At 43.4% G+C, this 18,157-nt stretch overlaps 1 protein-coding gene across 1 annotated transcript in view; it reads right to left on the bottom strand.

Moving 5' to 3' along the window:
* SHC3 (SHC adaptor protein 3) overlaps nt 1-18,157 on the bottom strand; it is a 208,888-nt gene that overhangs the window by 15,256 nt on the left and 175,475 nt on the right. The window contains exon 11 of the mRNA XM_040420297.1: nt 4,346-4,632. Within this exon, the coding sequence (XP_040276231.1) occupies nt 4,346-4,632 (287 nt within the window). The remainder of the gene's footprint in view (nt 1-4,345; nt 4,633-18,157) is intronic.

Below are 18,157 nucleotides of genomic sequence, written 5' to 3'. Positions count from 1 at the left end.
GCCCTGGCATTCTAGGGGCCCTGAAGCGTGAGAAGAAGTCTGGAATATAAATGTCTAAAAAAATGTACGCATTTGGATTCCGTGAGGGGTATGGTGAGTTCATGTGAGATTTTATATTTTGACACAAGTTAGTGGAATATGAGACTTTGTAAGAAAAAAATATATAATTTCCGCTAACTTGGGCCCAAAAAATTTCTGAATGGAGCCTTACAGAGGGGTGATCAATGACAGGGGGGTGATCAATGACAGGGGGGTGATCAGAGAGTCTATATGGGGTGATCACCACAGTCATTGATCACGCCCCTGTAAGGCTCCATTCAGACGTCCGTATGCGTTTTGCGGATCCGATCCATCTATCAGTGGATCCGTAAAAATCATGCGGACGTCTGAATGGAGCTTTACAGGGGTGTGATCAATGACGGGGGTAATCAATGACAGGGGGGTGATCAGGGAGTCTATATGGGGTGATCACCACAGTCATTGATCACGCCCCTGTAAGGCTCCATTCAGACGTCCGTATGCGTTTGGCGGATCCGATCCATCTATCAGTGGATCCGTAAAAATCATGCGGACGTCTGAATGGAGCTTTACAGGGGTGTGATCAATGACAGGGGGGTGATCAGGGAGTCTATATGGGGTGATCACCACAGTCATTGCTCACGCCCCTGTAAGGCTCCATTCAGACGTCCCTATGCGTTTTGCGGATCCGATCCATCTATCAGTGGATCCGTAAAAATCATGCGGACGTCTAAATGGAGCTTTACAGGGGGGTGATCAATGACAGGGGGGTAATCAATGACAGGGGGTGATCAGGGAGTCTATATGGGGTGATCAGGGGTGATCAAGGGTGATCAAGGGTGAATAAGGGGTTAATAAGTGACGGGGGGGTGTAGTGTAGTGGTGCTTGGTGCAACATATTACTGAGCTACCTGTGTCCTCTGGTGGTCGATCCAAACAAAGGGGACCACCAGAGGACCAGGTAGCAGGTATATTAGACGCTGTTATCAAAACAGCGTCTAATATACCTGTTAGGGGTTAAAAAAATCACATCTCCAGCCTGCCAGCGAACGATCGCCGCTGGCAGACTGGAGATCCACTCTCTTACCTTCCGTTCCTGTGAGCGCGCGCGCCTATGTGCGCGCGTTCACAGGAAATCTCGCGTCTCGCGAGAGGACGCGCCGGCGCGTCCAGTCGGAATCAATCAACCACCTCCAGGACGCGTCGCTGCGTACGGCGGTCCGGAGGTGGTTAACCGTAGGCATTAAGAGGGGGTATTTCTTGTACTTGTCATATTATAAGGAGAATTATTACTACTAGGGGGCATTATGGTGAGCTTTACTATTACTGGGGGGCTATGGAGAACATGATTACTAGTAAGGGCACTATAGGGGCATTATTACTAGTAAGTGTGCTCTGTCAGATAATTATTTCTATTGGTGGGATTTTGGGGAGCACTGTTACTTTGGTGGGTACCTTGGCACAATTATTTTTGGAGGGACATTATGCATATAGTCCAGGACACTATTTTACTGTTATTTTTTTTAGAGCACTGTGTGCCAATAACTGTTGAAGGGGGTAGTATCTCTGTGGTACTAGTATTTTCAGGGGGACAGTTTCTCCAGTATAGTATTGGGGAGCACAGAATTAGGGCTGGCAGGAAAGGGTGTTCAGAAGATGTGAAGATGATGGAAAAGTGGGAAACTAATGTATGTTTGTTAATCTCTGCAGAGACGGGAGATGGCTGAAAAATCATCATGGCGGTCTGGACTGAATAGATAAGATGAGGAAAGAGAACGTCTACATCAAAGGTGACATCACTGGATGTAAGAGGTATGTGGCGCTATGTAGGAGAGGAGATTATCCGGCTCCTCCCCTTGCCATTTGCAGAAGGAGGATTCAGAGCTGGGCAGCTATAAGCATGGTGGTGGCTGGAAATGGGGCAGGGGGCTTCAGCCTGGGGAGGAAGACCGAGGGGGACAGCAGGTCACGGGCGGATGGTGGGGGGGAACCACAAGCCTCGAGCAGGATCCAGGAAGGGAGGAAAGTGGAGGAGCTTCCTGGCTGTAGCCTGCCGGTGGCCCTCCCATCTCTGTATGATGTGTAGAGTCGGGTTTCTCCACCTGGTCCTACACACCTTAAATATCGTGCAGCTTCTCCTCCACTTCTCTTTTGGTGCCTTCAGGACTAGGAGAGAGGAAGTGAAGCTGCAATAGCTCCTGCCGTGGAGCTATGTGGGGGCACTGTGTGAAACAGAACAGGATGGTGATTCTGAGTATTGAGTACAGTGTGTCTATGGAGGATGAGGGTGAGACTCTTACCTTCATCCTAAATTATGTAATTTCAGCTGTACGGTGTATGTTGGGAGTGGCCTATTATATGTAGGAGGAGAATTGAACAATGGGAGGGCCAACAATGTTGGGCGGCGTGCTACGCGTGCCACAGTTTGTTTTAACCTCGGACCCCCCACTAGGCAAAATTTCTGGGTGCTTCCCTGACTAAGTAGCCAGAAGGCGGCAAGGCCATTCTTCCACAGGCCCCATAGCAGCTGCGTGGTCTGCTTCTATTAGAGGTACGCTACTGGATACGGCCACCACTGCAGCGCAGATATAAGGTAGCCGGGACAGGAGCTCCTGCGCATGTGTGTATGTGCGCTCCCACAGTCCTGGCCACCACAGAGGCTGGCACTTTTTTTTTATAGTGTGCAAGCACGCACACCTTTGTTGGTTGCAGCAGATGCCATAACCCCTGGAAAAGAGCAGTGTATAATGAGATGGAAAAATAAATCAAGCCAGCAAACGAGGCAAAAATAGACAATCACAATACATTAGTAAGTGTCTTCTATTAACTTCCTCTACATGATAAATGTCATTTGCTGAAGTGAGACAACCCCTTTAAGCTTGATACACGAGTTTTATTTCAGTATTACATGCAGTGATACATATAACAGGAGCATATACACTATGGATGACATTTCCTAAGACCAGGATTTTGTAAATTAATCTTAAAGAGGTTGTCTAGTTTTTAGACTTTCTTAACATTCTCTAGCAGCGTATCTGTTAAAACATATTAATCAAATTAATAATTTTGGTTCAGTAGATTTTGCTAAAAAACGATTTTTAAAATATGCTAATTACCTTGCTACCAGCAAGTGGGGCGGCTACTTGCTGGTAGCAGCCGCATCCTCCGATGGTAATGACGCCCCCTCGGCATGCTGATTGACAGGGCCAGGGAAGGGAATCCTTCTCTGCTGGAGCTGTTAGAATTTGAAATCTCGCGCCTGCGCCGTACCTGGCTTCAATCGGCGCAGGCGCACTGAGAGGCGGCCGCTCTGCTCGACCGCTCCATCCTCAATGCGCCTGCGTCGATGACGTCATCGCATACACCCGGAAGAGAAGATGCCGGCGTCTTCTCTTCCGGGTGTATGCGATGACGTCATCGACGCAGGCGCATTGAGGATGGAGCGGTCGAGCAGAGGGGCCGCCTCTCAGTGCGCCTGCGCCGATTAAAGCTAGGTACGGCGCAGGCGCGAGATTTCAAATTCTAACAGCGCCAGCAGAGAAGGATTCCCTTCCCTGGCCCTGTCAATCAGCATGCCGAGGGGGCGTCATTACCATCGGAGGATGCGGCTGCTACCAGCAAGTAGCCGCCCTACTTGCTGGTAGCAAGGTAATTAGCATATTAAAATCTACTGAACCAAAATTATTAATTTGATTATGTATCATGAGATCGCACTATAGGGATTATTATTAAAGAAAAAAAAAAAAAAACGGTTTAATGGGGTGACAGAAACCCTTTAAATATACTGAACCACTGTATCTCTTTACCCACAGGTGAATACACAGAGCCTATTCCCATAGTTAGCACTAGAAATACAGTGAAATATACTGTTTCCAGAGACTTATCTGAATATATCAGGTTTAGATAGCATTCCATAGAAACCAAGTCAAGTAGTACTACAATATATGCTTGTATTGGAATCCCTCTCTTCCACCGGTAATAGACCACAGTTCCATTATTTTGCTACAGAAGAACTCAAGGCCCTATTCTTCAAGTTGCCTTTTTATTAGGGCAGTTTTTCAGTATTTAGCTGCTTCTGATCTCTGAAGCAGGGGCTGCTGATATCCATGGTAGTTCAATGTGGTAAAGCCTATGAGCAGTTGAGTAGGCTGCAGGGGTTTTTAACATTCATGCTACTGGGGGAACAATGCACCAGAACACAGGAGCAAGAAATAGAACCTCCAAACCTTAAATACTGTAAACAAAAAAGGAGGCGTTTAACAAAGCAATCAAACAGGTACCGTTTAGCATGCTAGGTTATTTCCAATGTAATATAGAAAGTACTTACTGTGCCTTCAGGATCTACCAGAAGAAGATGTTTGGCTTGACCATTATGCATGCCAGTTAGCACATAAGAACCAGGATTATTGATGCTTTTTCTGACAAGGAAATCACCATCCTTCTTAAGTAGTTTCTCTGCTTCTTTTCTACACATTTCCCCAACATACCAGGTTTCTGATTTCAGTTCTTCATTAATAGTTAAAATGGCAGCTCTGGATAACAATGGACTGGAGCAGTCTACTGAAGCATCTTTATGTAACATGGGCTGGTTCTTCAGAGCATCTTCAAATGGTTCTGTAGGAAAGTTTTAGGTCAGTGTTTAAGGTGGTTGTCCAAGACACAGTAAAATTTCCAGGCCGCATGGGAAGGGTGTAATAGTAAAAAAAGCACACCTTATATTATCCTGGTTCCAGTGCCATGGCTCTTGTCTCCTCCCCTTCCCTGTAGCGGTCACATGCAAGTAGACAGCATGTCACACTTCCAACTGGAAGAGGCAGGATGGGAGCTGTAGTGCTGGAACTGGGACACTTGAAAAAGGTAAGTGGTTTATATTTCCTATTATACCCTCTCCATGTGGCCTGGAAATTTTCCTGGGTCCCTGACAACCCCTTTAAATTATGGCCCTAAAGGACCGAAATATTATTTTATGGCTGAATAAATGGAGGTTTAAGATTAGAAAGGATAGGAATACTAAATATACATAATTCATACAGTGTTTTGAAAAGTATTTGCCATATTCAGAAGTCCCCTATGATGGTACATTAATACATATTGTACCTTTACATTTATTAGAGGAACATATGAAAATGTAGCTGTCCTTCAGACGGTATTTTCACATGACATTTTTGTGTGGCAGAGTAGTATGGCATAAAGTTGCTGCTTTGTAGATGTCATTCACATTTCAATTGATGTTGTTAAACATAATGTTGCATAAAAAAATAAAAAATTGCTTTATACCATTAAATGCATACAGCTTCACTCTTTTTTTCTGCTTACTTTCTGTTACAGAAGCACACAGCCAGCACACATAAATAATCCCAAAGGCTCACATTAGACATGTACAGTAAAATAATGCATCACATAAAAAAAAATTACCAATAGTCAAGCATGGTGGTGATGTGAGGGTGCTTGTTTTCTTTGGCCTATACAACTAATGAATTCTGCATCAGAATTCAGTTTCAGTCATCAGTCCATAATATTCATCTGAAGCATAATTAGTTTACGAAGGCAGAGAATGATTCAAAATTCAAAAGCAAGCACTTCCGGTTTTGGCCCTAGCGTGTAAGGACATGGGAGATTGGAGCTTCACCAGAGCAGAGAATTCTATATATACTAGCAGAAGGACCAGGGCCGGTGCAAGGATTTTTGCACACACAAGCAAAGCTTCATTTTGGCCCCCTTCCCCTCCCACAACTCGGTGGGGGTGATGTAAAAAGGAGGGCGTGATGTGACATGGAGGGGGTTGAGAAATGTGACATGGAGGGGGATGAGAAGTGTGACATGGAGGGGGATGAGAAATGTGACATGGAGGGGGATGAGAAATGTGACATGGAGGGGGATGAGAAATGTGACATGGAGGGGGATGAGAAATGTGACATGGAGGGGGATGAGAAATGTGACATGGAGGGGGATAAGAAATGTGACATGGAGGGGGTTGAAATGTGACATGGAGGGGAGAGAAATGTGACATGGAGGGGGGAGAAATGTGACATGGAGTAGGATGAGAAATGTGACATGGAGGGGGAAGAAATGTGACATGGAGGGGGATGAGAAATGTGACATGGAGAGGGATGAGAAATGTGACATGGAGGGGGGAGAAATGTGACATGGAGGGGGGAGAAATGTGACATGGAGGGGGGAGAAATGTAACATAGGGGGGTGATGTGACATGGAGGGGGAGAAATGTGACATAGGGGGGTGATGTGACATGGAGGGGGAGAAATGTGACATTTCTCCCCCTCCATGTCACATTTCTCCCCCCCATGTCACATCACCCCCTGCTTTTTACATCACCCTCTTTGTGTTACATTTCTCCCCCCATGTCACATTTCTCCCCCTCCATGGCACATTTCCCCCTCTATTAATGTTGTGTGAAAATAAACATTGTGCTCCTCACCTGGCCCTGGTCGTCTGCAGCAGCTCCCCTTCTCTTCTGTGTGGTTCTGGTATCTTCTCTCTGTGCTCCCGACAAGACTTTGAGGACCTTTCCCACTCAGCCAATCAGTGGCTGCAGCTGTGTCATGTGTCAGAACAGTGATTGGCTCAGCAGGAAATCACTGCCCTGACACGTGACACAGCTGCGGCCACTGATTGGCAGAGTGGGAAAGGTCCTCAAATAACTTGTCAGGACTCGGGAGCCCAGAGAGAATATATGAGGACCACCACACAGAGGAGAACAGCCGCAGGAGGCCGGCGGCATGCAAGTGATTAATGAAAAAAAAAGGAAAAGTTTCATTTTTCCGCCCCCCCCCCCCCCCCCCCTCTCAGCGCCTTAAGGCGGCCGCTTGGTCTGCCTTATTATAGCACCGGGTCTGAGAAGGACCCAGCTTTGCACTGGTATATTTTATCTACTTCATTTAATATGTGTGTGTCGTTAAAAGATATTGACAGTATCCACTATAACAGTGATATCTACAGTACCCCACCCCTTTAACAGTGACCTCCACAGCGGCCTGCCCCCTTAACAGTAACATCCACAGCGCACTCCCCTTTAACAAACACCTCCACAGCGGCCGCCCCTTTATTAGTGACGTCCACAGTACCCCGTCTCGTTAACAGTGATTTCCACAATAACCCACCCCCTTAACAGTGACCTCTACAGCACCCCGCCCCTTAACACTGAGCTCCATAGCGGACCGTCCCCTTAACTGTGACCTCCACTGTTCCCTGCCCCCTTAACAGAGACCTCCACAGCACCCACCCCTTTAACAGTGACCTCCACAGCATTCCACCCCCTTAACAGTGACCTCCACAGCAGCCCCGTCCTTTAGCAGTGACCTCCACAGCAGCCACCCCTTTATTAAAGACTTTCACAGGACCCCATCTCCTTAACAGTGATTTCCACAACACGCTGTCCCCTTAACAGTGGCCTCGACAGCAATCTGCCCCTTAACACTGACCTCCATAGCGGACCGTCCCTTGAACTGTGACCTCCACAGCAGCCTGCGCCTAGGGTGGCCAGAGGTCCGGTTTTAGGGCCTGGATAGACACAGGAATATCCTTTTTGAACAGCTCACTGTGCTGTCTGAGCGTGAGCTGCAGGAAGAAAGTCACCCTCCCTCCCACCCCTGCAGCTGACAGAAGTTGATTTTTACCTTCATTTTTTTCAATCCCCGTCAGCTGTGGAGTGGGAGGGTGTGTGGCCTAACTGAGTCAGGGGCGTGGCATAGCGGGACCTGGGGGCAGGGTTTTTAAGTCCGTCTTTTGAGGGTGCCCTGAATGGCCGCCCTACCTGCCCCCTGAACTATGACCTCCACAGTACTCTGCTCCCTTAACAGTGTCATCCACAGTGCCCTGCCCCTTTAAAGCTGACCTACAGCAGTGAAGAAAGATGGCTGGGTTGTTAACGAAACCTGGTGTAAAACTGTGTGTATGTTGATACGAAGGGCCTGTGAGTTTTGATTGGCTGATAAGGGTCATGTGACTAGGCATCTATTGCTTAATTCGTTTTTTGAGAATATCTCAGGAACGGTACGTGCTAGAGAGCTGAGATCTTAAACCTACCAGGACACCTGATCTACCTGTGTGACAAATCTCGTAATTGTAAATGAGACGGTGCGGATTTCTTTAGTAGACATACACACATACACTCAGCTATATATATATATATATGTATGTATTTTTCCAATCTGTACAAACCAGATAAACATTAAATGCAACTAATAATTATAAACTATCTTTAACTTTAATATAATCATGTTTCCTACGGAGGAAGAAGCAGAACTTCTTACAAACTTTTTCATTCTCTTACAAATGATGTTTGTCGAGTCCACTATCCAGACAGTAGAGTGTTTTTGCATTATTCACATTATTCATATGCCCACCAGTCTTGGACCAGAATAAATTGTATTCTGGTGGATTCCCCCTGCCTCATTGTATGACACAACCGGACATAGGGGAACTAGCTAATTCACACTATTGTAAATTATAAATGTGGGAGGCACTCAAATACCTAGGGTATTAAAAATAGACAGCGGACTAAATACCTAGGGTATTTTTGGGCGATTACCCAAGGTAATCGCCCAAAAACTAAAAAAAATTATGGCTCTCAGACTATGGAAACACTAAAACATGATTTTTTTTGCTTCAAAAATGAAATCATTGTGTAAAACTTACATAAATATAAAAAAAGTATACATATTAGGTATCGCAGCGTCCGTAATAACTTGCTCTATAAAAATATCACATGACCTAACCCCTCAGGTGAATACCGTAAAAAAAAAAAAAAAAAAAACGGTGTAAAAAAAATCAATTTTTTGTCACCTTACATCACAAAAAGTGTAACAGCAAGCAATCAAAAAGTCACACGCACCACAAAATAGTGCCAATAAAACCATCATCTCATCCCGCAAAAATCATACCCTACCCAAGGTAATCGCCCAAAAACTGAAAAAATTATGGCTCTCAGACTATGGAAACACTAAAACATGATTTTTTTTGTTTAAAAAAAGAAATGATTGTGTAAAACTTACATAAATAAAAAAAAGTATACATATTAGGTATCGCAGAGTCCGGAATAACTTGCTCTATAAAAATATCACATGATCTAACCTGTCAGATGAATGTTGTAAATAGCAAAAAATAAAAACGGTGCCAAAACAGCTATTTCTTGTTACCTTGCCTCACAAAAAGTGTAATATAGAGCAACCAAAAATCATATGTACCCTAAACTAGTACGAACAATACTGCCACCCTATCCCGTAGTTTCTAAAATGGTGTCACTTTTTTGGAGTTTCTACTCTAGGGGCGCATCATGGGGGCTTCAAATGGGACATGGTGTAAAAAAAAAACAGTCCAGCAAAATCTGCCTTCCAATTCCTTTCCTTCTGTGCCCTGCCGTGTGCCTGTACAGCAGTTTACGACCACATATGGGGTGTTTCTGTAAACTACAGAATCAGGGCCATAAATATTGAGTTTTGTTTGGCTTTCAACCCTTGCTTTGTAACTGGAAAAAATTATTAAAATGGAAAATCTGCCAAAAAAGTGAGATTTTTAAATTGTATCTCCATTTGCCAATAACTCTTGTGGAACACCTAAAAGGTTAACAACGTTTGTAAAATCTGTTTTGTATACCTTGAGGGGTGTAGTTTCTTAGATGGGGTCACTTTTATGGAGTTTCTACTCTAGGGGTGCATCAGGGGGGCTTCAAATGGGACATGGTGTAAAAAAAAAACAGTCCAGCAAAATCTGCCTTCCAAAAACCGTATGACATTTCTTTCCTTCTGTGCCCTGCCGTGTGCCTGTACAGCAGTTTACGACCACATATGGGGTGTTTCTGTAAACTACAGAATCAGGGCCATAAATATTGCGTTTGGTTTGGCTGTAACCCTTGCTTTGTAACTGGAAAAAAAATATTAAAATGAAAAATCTGACAAAAAAGTGAAATTTTGAAATTGTATCTCTATTTTCCATTAATTCTTGTGGAACACCTAAAGGGTTAACAAAGTTTGTAAAATCAGTTTTGAATACCTTGAGGGGTGTAGTTTATAGAATGGGGTCATTTTTGGGTGGTTTCTATTATCTAAGCCTCGCAAAGTGACTTCATACCTGAACTGATCCCTAAAAATTGGGTTTTTGAAGATTTGCTTCTAAACTTCTAAGCCTTGTAACATTCCCAAAAAATAAAATATCATTCCCAAAAGGATCCAAACAGGAAGTAGGCATATGGGGAATGTAAAGTAATAACTATTTTTGGAGGTATTACTATATATTATAGAAGTAGAGAATTTGAAACTTGGAAATTTGCCATTTTTTACAAATCTTTGGTAAATTTGGGCTGAGTCTTTAAGGGGTTAAAAAAAAAAAAAAAGTGTCTTCCTCAGATCTGAAAGCAGTGGCTGGAATTTTTTTACCACCAGTGCTCAGTTTGAATTGCTATTAGATCATAGGGAAGAGTTTGTCCACACCTCACCAAGATACGAGACAGGGCAAGTAACCTACACACTGATCCTCACCAAGTTATAGCAGTTTTACTCTCACCTCTGTGAAGGCACAGACACTTTTCATGTCAACCAGGAAAAAAAGTGCCTACAGCCTCTGAGCCTTCCTACTTTATTTATTAAACTATAAAAATAGACAACGGACTCACCCTCCCAAAATACAATAAATAATCATATACCAGCATTTAGAAGGACTGCACAAGCTACTGAGGAGGGGAACAGGCTCCTCAAAAACGCATCTAGCTGATGAAAATATACAGTCTATTTTAACATGACATCACCCAGCACATATCCTGACAAGAGGTTACAAACAATAAGCGTGACAAGCTAGTTCCTGAAATCTTGTGGTACCACAAGCCCCAGCAAGCAGTTTATCATTAGAGGCAGTGGATATTTGGCAGCAGAGCAGGTATCAAGGGAGCGCCCGGCAAAAACATTTATTTGGTTCAGGTTGGGATCCAAAACTAAGTACTTCTGCCATACAAGGACAACAATATAAGATCAAGTAACCAGTAACCAGTGCATGCGCACTGCATATCACTATGCCTCTGCCCACAGTGGGCAATGTACTGCGCATGCTCGGGCCTGACGATGATGCGTGCAGGCACTTGATTACGAATGGAGATAAGAATGAAGCCACAAGAATACAAGGCTGGCCGGACGATACAGAGGGAAGGAGTCAGGCACAATTAAGTTGGGGAGCACTAGGCACTTGCAGCATACTCACTGCCCCTGGGCACTTGCGATATCTAATTTTTATATATTTAAAACTTCGCTTTTGCTGCTTTGGAGTCTCTCAAAAACTAAACCAAAGTATCATCAGTGTCATGTATTTGTGTCCCACAGAGCTATGTTATCAGTTTAAAACATGATATGTAAGTGACAGACTGTCACAGTCCCTCAGGTGACTGGTGTCAGGAGATCAGAGAGACTGGCTGAGCGTGGTTGAATCTAACAGCCTCCTTGATTTCTCTTTATTCAGTGTTGATAGGGTTAATGACCACTTCCCTTTTCTCAGCTGTTGCTCAGTGGTCATCACATCTACCCTTTATAGTCTGACCCCACGCTTCTGACTATGCGGAAGATAGCTTCATTTGGGTTTGGCTGAACTGGTGTGAGGTCGTCTCTGGTGTTCCTGTTCTTCCATCTCTACAGAAGTTAAAGGGGTTCTGCACTTTCATTTAACTCATGATCTAGCCTCTGGATAGATCATCAGCTTCTGATCGGCGGGGGTCCTACACCCGGGACCCCCACCGATCAGCTGTTTGAGAAGGCAGCGGCGCTCCAGCAGCGTCGAGGCCTTCTCACTGTATACCGCCGGCCCACTGACGTCACGACTAGTATCAACTAGCGTGGGTGGGGCAAAGCTCCATTCAAGTGAACATCAGTTAAATGAAAGTGCAGAACCCATTTAAGTGTCGCGTTGTATTTGTTATATTCTCTGTTGTTGTATCTGTTGTGGGCCTGAGACAGAGACTTACATTCGTCCATCTGGGGAGGAATGGGTTGTCTCTGGTCCTAAACTTATTCCAGGGCCTTGTAGGGAAATCCGGGCCTAGGTATACTGCATATGAATATTCCTACCTTCAAGTTCTATTCATATTGATAGGTAGTCAGGGCCCGGATTAGGGTTGTCCAAGAGGTGACCTGTTTCTTCCCTAGTTCCCAGACCCAGTTACTGTTCCCCTTTCCCTCCGGTGTTCAGTGTGGAGTCCCCCTCCCACACACACACACACTGATCTTGACACAGACTCCTTATAAGGTATATATATTTGTGGACTAAGTCATATCAGCCACTTGCAGGGACCTGGATGCACAAGCAATTAAGATTTATAAAATAAAAGGAACAAAAACAATAACATGATGTTATTCATCCCTTGATACTCAACATTGGTGCACCAATAAATTATTTATATAGTAACAAGGAATCGTCATTATTATAATCTAAGGAAGAATCCTGTGTGAGTTACATTTTTTTATTAGTATCTACAGGGGATATCTAATATATTTAGGATTTTATTTTTGTTATTATTTACTATTTGTTATTATTTATTATTTACATTCATTATTGTTTTATGTACTATTATTAAATTTGCACTAGAAATATACTGTACATAATCCTTGCCTTGAGGGATAATTTGACCTACTTAAAATGATTTGTTAAACGTGGATATAACTGTAGAAGAAACTTATGCAGACATGAGAAAAAAATCACAAAGGAAAACAAATCTTACAGTTGTGACCAAAAGTTCTAAGACTAACACAAATTTTGATTTTCACAAAGATCGCTGCCACAGTGTTATTCAATCTTTTTGTCAGCTGTTTTTTATGGAATACTGAAGTACAATTATAAGCATTTCATAAGATTATTTTTTTTTCTTTTATGGATGAATACATCAAGTTTCTGCAAAGACTCAATATCTACAATGTTTTTTTCAATACTCATTTTTCAAATCCTGATTGCAACCCATTCTTGCCTAATCAGTGTTTGGAGTTTATCACAGTTTCTGTGTTTTTGTTTGTTGTCCACCCACATTTTGTGGACTGACCTAAGGCTTTCAATGGAATTTTCCTGGCCAAGGACACAAAATTTAAACATTTTTTTTTAAACAAACCACTTTATCACTTTTACCTTGTAACATTGTGCTTAATCATGCTGGAAAAAGCATTGTTCATCACTAAATTGTTCCTAGATCATTGGGAGAAGTTGCTGTTGGGAGAAGTTCTTTATTCATAGCAATGTTCTTAGGCAAAATTGCGAGTGAGCCCAGAGTGCCTTGGATGAGAAGCAACTCCACACATGAATGGTCTTGGGATACTTTACTGTTGGCATGACACAGCAGTCACCTTTTTTTCTATCGATAATAATTTTTCCAGATGTCTGAAACAGCCTTTGTCAGAGAAAATAACGTTACCCAGCCCTCTGCAAATGAATCCCTATACCTCCTCCAAAATGTCAGTCTGTCCTTGATGAGGCCTCTTTGCTGCCCTTGACACCAGGCCATCCTCCAAAAGTCTTCATTTCACTGTGCATGCAGATGCACTCACACTTGTTTACTGCCATTCCTGAGCAAACTCTGCACTGGTAGTGACCCAATCCCATAGCTAATTCCTCTTTAGGATATGGCCCTGGCACTTGTTGGGCTTTCTTGGGCACCCTGAAGCCTTCATAGCAATTGAACCTCTCCTTGAGGTTCTTGATGGTCTGATAAATAGTTGACGTACTGTAGGTGCAATCTCACATACAACAATGTCATTGCCTGTGAAGCCCTTTTGATGCAGAGCAATGATAACTGCATGTGTTTCCTTGGATGTAACCATAGATAACTGAAGAAGACAATTATTTCAAGCACCTTCCCCCTTTTAGAGCAACCAGTCTGCTTTTCTAATTCAGTCAGCATGACAGAGTGATTTCAGCTGCCTTGTCCTCATTAACATGTTCTCCTGAGCTAACGAGAAGATCACAAAAATTATGTTAGTAGGTTATTTTGGTAAGGCTTAAATGCAGTGGACATGGGGGTTTTGTGAAAAAATTTTCATTGGAAGGAATGATTTTGAAATGAATTACAATTCATCTGATCACTCTTCATAACAATCTATATTTAATTGCCACCACAAAAGCTGAAGCAGCAAAATTTGTGTTAGTCTTAAAACTTTTGGCCACAATTGTAAAAATTAATAAGGCTTCAAATTTCTCAAACCTTAGCAACCTACTATAACTCAATCCTAAATGGGTCAACTACTCATGAAGTAGAAAATATATCCCATAACTAAGTTCTTCTTAACCCCTTCACGGCCAGCGCCGTACAGGTACGGCGCTGGGCGGGTGTTTAAAGATGGTGCCCGCTCCTGCCCGCTGCGGGCGCCATAGCCGCGGTTGGCCGCCTGCTTCTTTTAGCAGACACCCGCGGCTCGTGTCCGCAACCAGCAGTTATGCGGATCACGGACATTTAACCCCTCAGATGCCGTGGTCAATCCTGACCACGGCATCTGAGCGCTCTGATACCGAAAGTGCGCACTTTCGGTGGTGCTCCGGCTCCTCCGTGTGGCGATCGGAGGAGCCGGAGCTTGTATGCAGCAGCCCCTGTCTTTATGAATGACAGGAGGCTGCTGCATAGTATTTCCTATGGAGCCTTTGCCTGTAATCGGGCTCCATAGGAAAGTAGTAAAATCATCATAGATTCCAATGCAAGTGCACTGGAATTTATGATAATAGCAATCAGATGATTGATTGTTATAGTTCCCAGTTTCCAACTCCAGGTAAGCCCTCACAATTCTTGATGTATCTCAACCCCACCAGGCTAAGGTTCTCTAATAGCTCTAAATGCTGAAAAAGCATCCAACAACATCTATGTGGCTGGATCTGCTCCTTGACAAATTCCAAACTCAAAGCAAATTTAGAAATTTCCTCCATTCGGTTTTATTCGGCTTGTTCCAAGCATCTACAAATCTTTCAGTAGACACTGCTTCAAATTTTTCACCTAAAGGCATACACAGATCTCATAGGTTCCTTAGCAAAAATTAGTACGGAACCTCTGCCCTTCCCAGTTTTCTAGAATGGCCCTCCCAGGCAATGCAGAATGCATAGAGTGACTCCCCAGATTTCTGCCAAATTTACAATGTTGTTTTAAGTGGACAAAATTATTTCACACATTAGAGGGATGGAGGCCTATCATACAAAAGCACGTTGTGGAGTTTCGCTCTGGTAGACAGGATTAGCGGACTCAGTATAGAGGTGTAACATCCCAGAGTTATGTTACGAAACTATTTAAACCTGCTACAACCTGTTAAGGGCATCTTGTGTAATTTTACATTACATTCTCACAATTGTGCATTGTAAAGCCTTGCAAATGTATATTGCTGTAATTTTCATGTTCACCAGCAGGTGGCAGCAATGTGTTAACAGGGACTTAGCTACAGTTTAGTGTTTCTAGACTGGAATAGTACATTCCAGTTTATCTCCCCCTCTGTGAGGAGGTGTGGTATGTTCCCACAACCTGCCTCATGGGTGGGGAAGGAAGTTCAGTTAGTGTGCCAGCCACCCCTGCTAGGGGAAGGCTGTGTGAGTAGGAGCTCCCAGATTCAGGGATCCAAGCCAGAATCTTGTCTCGAGTGAGACAATTGATCATCATTCCCAGCCTGAGCCTTTCAGCCTCAGCTGGTAGAAAGCAAGCAGCCACCTCCAGAATTCCAGGAAGGAGCATACCCTGTGAGCCAACTGTGAGTACCGTCCAGAGACCAGGAAAAGCCAAATTCCTCCTCAGCTAGTCAGTCCCCAAGACAGCAGAATATAGTCAGTGCAGAAGATAAATCCCTGCCACATTACAGAACTACTAAGCAGACGTCCTTTTCCTGCAAAAACTCCAGGCAATGATAGAGCAGAAGCCAGATTCCTGCCACACATTGCCAATACCTGCTGGGACCAAAGACTATTGCTGTATCTCACTTGGATGAAAGCTGCATATAGTAAAGACAAGTTTGAACTTTATTCCAAGTCTGGATCTCAATTATTGCTGCAAATCCCTCAATTACTCCTACTAGCAACACACTCATTTTATTGAAAGTGAGCAAGGACCCAGGAGTCCAGCTGTACCTAAGGTAGGAGACACCGTTGACACCATTACCACAACTAGTACAGAGACATTACACCACTCTGTCATTCCTAACCTGGTACGGGAGTTACAACACCTTAAAGGGCCCTGTGTTAGTACCCTGCGCACGCTGCAATTGGCATCACAAACAAAACTATAGACTATTAAACCCATATCCTGACCCACTGCATAATTTGGCGTCCGTGTAACTGTACCACGGTCCTGCTCATTGCAGAGGCAACAACAAGGTTTTTTGGATCAAACAGTTCAGTGTTTTATTCACACTTTAGAAGTGACAAAACAAGCAGTCGTAATCGACAAAATAGTCACCTTGTGGTGTTGGTGGTAATCCACACCATGCGGCAATTCTGCCTCAAAGAGTCCTTGACCATAGCACCACCAACCTGTTTTCATGCCAAACAGGTAACAAGCCTTCATCCAGACACAAGGCTCCCAGATCCCAACACAGAGATCTGGCTTCTGAGCCCAGCTGCCGATTTAAGGACAGCCAGGTGCTGCCAAAACACGGACTGGCACATAAAATCCGGTCCGGTATTTGACTTCACCTGGCTGTAAATCAGCCCAGCAGCACATGCTGGGAGGAAAATACCTGTTTTCCCAGACCAAACCTCTCACTGTGTCACAACGTACTCAGTGAAAAATTGAGGGAATCACATTTTAAACTTATCTGTGCAGCCTTTTTTGTTTCTAATGTCCCTGCCACCATAGATGACCCAGATAGTTTAACCAGTTGTCCAAAGTTTCAGCAAGCAGGTGTAGACCTACATCATTGTATCTGAGTCTGTGAAAAAGTACCGATTTTCAGGAAGGAAGTTTGTAGATATATGGATAGAATGTGGAATGAGATTATACATGTTGCCAGGGGCATAGCTAGAACTGACTGTGCCCCACAGCAAATTTTTGTACACTGGTTACTAGCAAGTAGATAACCTCAAAGCTCAGGCAAGGAGGTGGATCCGCAGCTTACCTAAGTAGGAAGGTTGATCAGCTCCTTAATCAACAGCTGGGCGGAGAGCACAAGGATAGGATTAACACTTGTAGTGCTGAAGGACATTCACTAAGTACTAGTCCTAGTTCACACAGGGAGAGTAGAGCAACATCTGCGCCTGCTCAAGACAGCAAGACAGCGGCAGGCTTTGATCGCTGGCACGACTGGTAGACTATTCCACAGATTTATAGTTCTGACAGTAAAAAAGCCTTGAGACCTCTGGAGACTGAACTTTTTCTTCTCCAGTCGATGCAGTGCCCCCTTGTCTTTTAAGGAGATTTTACATGGAACAGCTTGTCATGATATTTTTTATGGCCCATTTATATATTAGTATAGGTGATTCATGTCCCACATTAGACATCTCTTCTCAAGACTAAATACATTTTATTATTTTAATCTTTCCTCATAACTTTGACCCTTCATGCCTCTTATCAGTTTAGTTGCTCTCCTTTTTCCTTTTTCCTTTTCCAGCTCTAAGGGATCCTTTATATGGACTAGTGCCCAAAACTGAACTGCATAGCCCAGATGAGGCAGCACGAAAGCTTTGTAAAGTGGTAATATCACATTCCTGTCCCGCGAGTCCATGCCTCTTAGTATATGACAATATCCCGGCAGCCTTAGAAGCAGCTGATTGACATTGTAAGCTGTTATTTAATCTTTGATCTACAAGGACACCCAAATCCTTCTCTACAAATAACTCTCCAAGTGTTATTGACCTAAGACATATGATGTATGTAGATTATTATTATCCAGATATATAACTATACATTTATCCACAATGAACCTCATTTGCCAAGTTGATGCCCAAACACTCAGTGTTTTCCATAGACTGCACAGTACTACAGTACATAGCTTGGTGTCATCTGTAAAAATAGAAACTGTGTTATTAATCCCATCCTCGATATCATTAATAAGCTAAATAAGAGGACCCAGCACTAAACCTTGGGGTAAATTTTTTTCAATAATAATAAGTGGTTTGATGGTACAAATTAGGTTTATGCTATATTTTTTTTTTCTCATTATACATTTTAATTTTTTTTATTCTCCTCTCTAGATTGACA

This window comes from Bufo bufo, chromosome 2 (genome assembly GCF_905171765.1).
Source record: "Bufo bufo chromosome 2, aBufBuf1.1, whole genome shotgun sequence".
Lineage (NCBI taxonomy): Eukaryota > Metazoa > Chordata > Amphibia > Anura > Bufonidae > Bufo > Bufo bufo.
The sequence above is the reverse complement of the archived record's forward strand: the minus strand, read 5'-3'. Positions and strand labels throughout refer to the sequence as shown.